Source organism: Branchiostoma floridae, chromosome 10 (assembly GCF_000003815.2).
Source record: "Branchiostoma floridae strain S238N-H82 chromosome 10, Bfl_VNyyK, whole genome shotgun sequence".
Classification (NCBI taxonomy): domain Eukaryota; kingdom Metazoa; phylum Chordata; class Leptocardii; order Amphioxiformes; family Branchiostomatidae; genus Branchiostoma; species Branchiostoma floridae.
In genome coordinates this window covers 6,181,239-6,186,803 of record NC_049988.1, presented here as the reverse complement: position 1 = coordinate 6,186,803, position 5,565 = coordinate 6,181,239, and the positions used below count along the sequence as shown (strand labels likewise).

Genomic DNA, 5,565 nt, shown 5'->3' with positions numbered 1-5,565 from the left:
CTGAGGGAAGACATTTCATGTGTTATAAAACCACAAAGAACTGTAGGCTGTGTGTGTGCTATTCAGATAAGAGATGCTAAAAAAAAGGTACTGTCAAGTTCACAATAAAACTCAATTGCTTCCTTGGTCTAATCTCAAAGTAGATTTTGCGGTGGAATAAGAATAAGGTTGGGAAGGAGTTCAGCCAGCGGAGGAGTTTCATTGGTCACTGCTCTGCTGACTAAACTCCTTCACAAACTTAAGAAACTATCTTATGCTACAGTAACAGACTGCAAGATCTGCTTGCAGATTTTCCTTGGTCATCCTATCAACATAATGTACAGCCAACCCACCTTATTGAAAACTCATGCAAAGGGTAAAATTATGGAAATCTTTACATAACCTGCAGCCAGTCTTGTTGGTTGAACTGCTTATTTCAATGGTAAAAAGTCCCATAGCCTTTTTGTTAGGCCGTAGGGAAGTGGGTAACTCGGGTACAATATTAAAGGACATCTACTTTCAGACATTCCTACGCGAAATCCATAATGACAACAAAGGCAAATTCGCAAAGAACAAATTACGCTCATACAGACTGTTCAAATCCACCTACAAGGAAGAAGAGTACCTTAGAATTCCGAACGAACGACAAAGAACTACAAAAACCAAACTGCGACTCAGCTGCCACAAACTCCGTGTTGAGACAGGGAGGCACAACCACACACCTCTGGAGCAAAGAGTCTGTCAGTTTTGTAACATGAACAAGGTCGAAGATGAAGCCCACTTTTTATTAGATTGTAGTTTATATAGTAATGATAGAAGTATTCTTTTTAGCTTTATTATAGGAAAGTTCCCTCGCTTTGAATCTTTGTCTAGTGTTGAAAAATTCATTTTTCTTATGAGGTTTGATCGAACGACATTATACAAACACATCTCAAGCTACATATTCAACATTACTAAGAAACGAGAAGAAGCCGAACAAATACCATGTGTACTGCATTACTACCTTTTGTATCTATATGCCTGTACTTAGCCCGATAGGGCATGGATGTGCAATAAAGGCTATTATTATTAAAATATTGGAATCAATCTCCTTTTATCTCGCCAAGCGTAGTCAGGTATATATTTTTACACCTGGGTTGAGTGAGGTAAAGTCTTGAAAAGTGCCTATCCCAATAGCACAATTGGCTGTTCCAAAAAAATGTCGAGGGTGTGTGTGTCCTTGGATTGGAACTAGGGTGGGGTTTGCACAGTTCTGGATTGGAACTAGGGTGGGGCCAAAACCTGATCTGTACCTTCTCCACCCCCCTCCACATTAATTTTTTTGGAACAGCCCATTGGTGGCATGTAAAGGGATATGAACCCAGGGTCTCTGGCCAAACATCATTACCATTTCACATCTTCACAATTATTTAAATGGACAGCAGGTGCAAGATCCTCACTCACCCAAACAAAGAATGTGGCAGCCCCTGCACTGATGTCCTGTATCTGTTCCACACTAAGGTCTCCCAGCAGCTGCTTGGCTCTCATGGCAGTCTTGAGCTGGATCCTGTCGGGGTTGTGTCTCATCACCTTCCTCTTCAGACCCTCACGGTTTGTCTTACCCATCAGGGCCTGCAGGTCCTTCCAGTTCTGAAGGAGAAATCATCAGGATTCATTTATCTTCCAGTATTTTGTTTTCTTTCATCAGAGTGGTTCTCTCAATGGCTGAGTTTGGAAATCTTATTACTGGATGGTTGCGGGTACCACTCTTGGCAAAGGGTGTGTCTCACACAGAAGCTGGTAACCTTAATTGTGTAACCCTTTATCATGGGAATATTATAGTTAATGTATGACTGAAAAATAAAACACATAGATTCATTTTTTTTTTTTTTCATCAATGAAATTTGTTGAGTGCTTTCGGGCACAGGGCCACAGCTTAAGTGACATACCTGCTTAAACATACTGGGTTCAGACATGTAGGCCATGAATTCATCATGCTTTCCCATATGCCTTTAATACAACTTTTATACAAGAAGAACCACAAACATCAGTTATGTCATACCCAGAATGAAGGGCTTGAATGCAAAAAAAAAAAGGAAGATTCATTCATCCATTTATCCATTCTACCATTCCCACAAATAACCCTACTGACCTGCTTTTCGTCCAAAAAACATTGTCTTGTAAATGGCATTGCTGCATTTATTGTACCAAGGAAAAATTCAAATTGACAGTCCAAGTTTCCTACCTGTGTTTCTGACTCATTGACTCCCAGAAGCAGGTAGGTGGCAACCATCACCTGGTGCACCTGGAGGGAAGAGATGAGCCTTGGTTTATACACGCAGCATTTTCAACTGGAGTACAACTTAGGAGCCTTCTTCACACAGGGCTGCAGTGTGACTTGGAATGCCTGACTGCGCTGGCAGTGTGACGACTAAGGTATTGCCTCGCTTTGAATACTAACCAACTTGCAAAACAGGGTGCCCAAGATTTTTTTTTACAATGAAAACTTCTACCATGAAGAGTTGAAAACAAATTTTCAAATGTGCCTTCAAATGTGCCTTCACTGATTTTTGTATTACCTCTGACCTAAACATTGCAGAACTCACTGGGAGTCGACTCGGTGGATGTACACACTAAACAAGCATATGTGACCTGTCCATATGTAGTAGCAGTCACACGTACTACCAAGTAAGAAATATCTTACCAGTTGTGGAGGGTGGTTGTAGTTTCTAATCTCAGAGATAGTTGACTGGTTCATCTGAAGCACCTGTAAAGTGAAAATTGGTACAAAACTTATGATGTACTGTATCATACCGGTATATTATTTGCAGAGAAATGCCACAAATGCATTGCTTGCAGTTGTTGAAGCACAAACTTTACTATCAGGTGATTCAGAACTACGAACTAGTATAGCTAAGTGTTGTTAAACCATTGTCGGCTATGTGTGAAAGCCTTGGCTTTACTACCCTGGGAGCCAGACAGGACCGGGTAGCTAGAGAGTTTTGTTCGGGGAGCCAAGGCAGTCAGCTCGCCGATCTCACATTGGCACCCTGGGGAGTTTAAGCCCGAAGAAGTTATCGCGACCTAATCAGGCTTAAACTCCCCGGGACGCTAATAGGAGGTCAGCGGGCCTGACTGTCTTGGGCCACCGAATAAACTGTCCTAGCTGCCCGATCCCGGCTGGCTCCCAGGGAATGGCTTTAGACACACTCACATAAAAACAAATCACAGGCACAATAACACGGTGACCATCTTTCTGAATGGCCAAGCTGACAGTTATATCAAAGCCCTTTTGATGATTTTCAGAGTAGACATTTTTTCCTCTAATTAAACCTTATCCTTCCCCACCTCATGCCTCAGGTTCTCCAGCCTCCTGACTTTATCAGCATCCAGAATCTGGTACCCCAGCTCCTGGACCACGCCCCTCTTCTCCTCCGCTGCCTTCCTCTTCATCTCCATCCTCCTGGTGGTCAGCAGGTCTTTTCTGCCGGCCTGGAAGAGATCATTGTTTTTCTGTAAGGCCTAGGAAAGAAATGTTGTGTTTCCTGTTTCAGTCTTGAAAAATTAGGGTCGGTAGGTAGGGATTATCTTTTTTTTTCTTGTAAATTTTTTTAGGCTTGCCAAAACTCTAGTGTGGCGAATGACAATACAGTTAAACAAAGTCAAGTGAAATGCATGAGGACACTACATGTCTTTCAATGTCAAACTTGAATGTTGTGCATAATAGATACATTTATCCTTCATTAGATAGGACAAGCAGTAGCAATACTTCAATAGTACTAGTCTAGGGTCTACAGGTTTTTGTAGGGTTGTTAGGGAAACAGGAAACACAACTTTTTTGTTTTTCCTTGGCCTAAGTATTGTAATGTATTGATTATATGAATGACATCCATCTGCGTGTCAATTTTTGTTCATTCTATTGCCCCAACAACTCTTGTGTATGAGCCTTTTTAAGTTGTTGATGGCTATGACACAAAGTTGTACACTTGAAGGGTTTCAAAATGTCCTACAAAAGTGAAACTCTTGAAGGAAGTCTTCTTCATTACACAATTACCTTGAAGTTCCTTTAATTCTTCAGTAAACATTTAGACGACCATCTGTCGCCTTCATCAGTACAAAATGAAACATATACTATCAGTGTTTCATTTTGTACTGATGAAGGCGACATACAGATGGTAATCAAAACGTTTACTGAAGAACTAAAGGAAGGTTGTGTAACGAAGCAGACTTTGTTCAACTGATCTACCTTACCTGATGTTTCAAACTATTTATGGGTATAAAGTGAAACTCGCTAACTTGTTTGACGTCTGATATTTCCTGTTCGTCTACAGCCAGAAACAAGTGAAGAAACAATACCTTGATGGGTTGAAGGGCAGTTTTGCCAGACATGCTGACGGCATGCTCAGCAGCTATGATGGTCTCATCCAGATGTTTGCAGTCTCGTTTCTGCATGGCTGAGGTCAGCTCTGGACAAACAACAAGGTCAGTGTTAGTAGTTACCTGAGCTGGTAGACTGGGTAGAAAGCTTAACAGTCCTAACCTTACACAAAATCTATTGATAAATCCATCTACACCCCGACCAGTCAAAAGGGACAGTCCTTGGGAATGCGTACAGTCCCCTCTAGAAAAGCGGACAGTCCTCGACTTCCAAGCATACAGTCCTCTTGGAAAGCGGACGTTCCTTATATTGTCATCAGGAATCGGTACTGTTCTCGGTAAACTGTGCCCATTTGATTGGTCGGGGTAATCTATGATATTCTTTATTTATGCTGTCCAGTCACCATCACCTTAACAGATACTACCAAATAATCTTCTTGCATAAAATAAATTGAGGAACACACATTGCTGTACAAATTCTCAAACGAGTCAGACATTTCTGATAGCATCGTGACTTACAAAATGACAGTGAAGACAACCTATAGATATGTAATGAAACGTCTCTTAAGAAAATTCATTCTTGGCAAAGGTAAAGAGAGAAAAGTAGCAATTCTGAAATCTTACAATGACTAATATTTAGACAAGCTTACAATATTGTGTCATCATACGAAGTCAAGTAATACCAACTTAAAAAGCTTCAGTGTATCATCTTCCTCTCCACAACAGGCAACGTAAATGTACTGTGTTTGTATTTTTAGGGTCTGTATGCTCTTTTCCATAAGGCATTTTCAGCCTATAATTGATTTGCTGTAATTTGTAGCGAAATCCATCTTATCCAAATAATTCATTATCAAATTTCTGAATTCAATCTTCTGGTTTCAGCCTAAAGCGTTGTGGGCAGTCCCTCACCCCCATGCAGACCCTCTGTAATTGTGTCTGATATTTTGGGAGGTACCTACCATTTACACAGACATAGCATGCATGCCACACCCTTATTTCAAGGCTCATGTCAAATTAGGGATGAAAATTATAGTGTACTCATTACAAATAGCGGGAGGATCTTCCATTATTATTCGACTTATGAGACCTTTTAGTTATTGGCTGACTTTCATGATCTTTTACAATAGTCTCTGTCATTTTTGTGTCTTTTTTTATTATTGTAGTTTACCCCTAGAATAGAGAGAGATTGTGTATCAATATGTTTTTGATATTGTTATTCCACAAATGCAC

At 40.6% G+C, this 5,565-nt stretch overlaps 1 protein-coding gene across 1 annotated transcript in view; it reads right to left on the bottom strand.

The window, feature by feature from the left end:
- LOC118424133 (calcium-activated chloride channel regulator 1-like) overlaps nucleotides 1–5,565 on the bottom strand; it is a 75,787-nt gene that overhangs the window by 1,225 nt on the left and 68,997 nt on the right. Inside the window, exons 22-26 of the mRNA XM_035832631.1 lie at nucleotides 4,315–4,424; nucleotides 3,307–3,450; nucleotides 2,663–2,725; nucleotides 2,204–2,263; nucleotides 1,423–1,608 (exon numbers count right to left, since the gene is read on the bottom strand). Of these exons, the coding sequence (XP_035688524.1) occupies nucleotides 1,423–1,608; nucleotides 2,204–2,263; nucleotides 2,663–2,725; nucleotides 3,307–3,450; nucleotides 4,315–4,424 (563 nt within the window). The remainder of the gene's footprint in view (nucleotides 1–1,422; nucleotides 1,609–2,203; nucleotides 2,264–2,662; nucleotides 2,726–3,306; nucleotides 3,451–4,314; nucleotides 4,425–5,565) is intronic.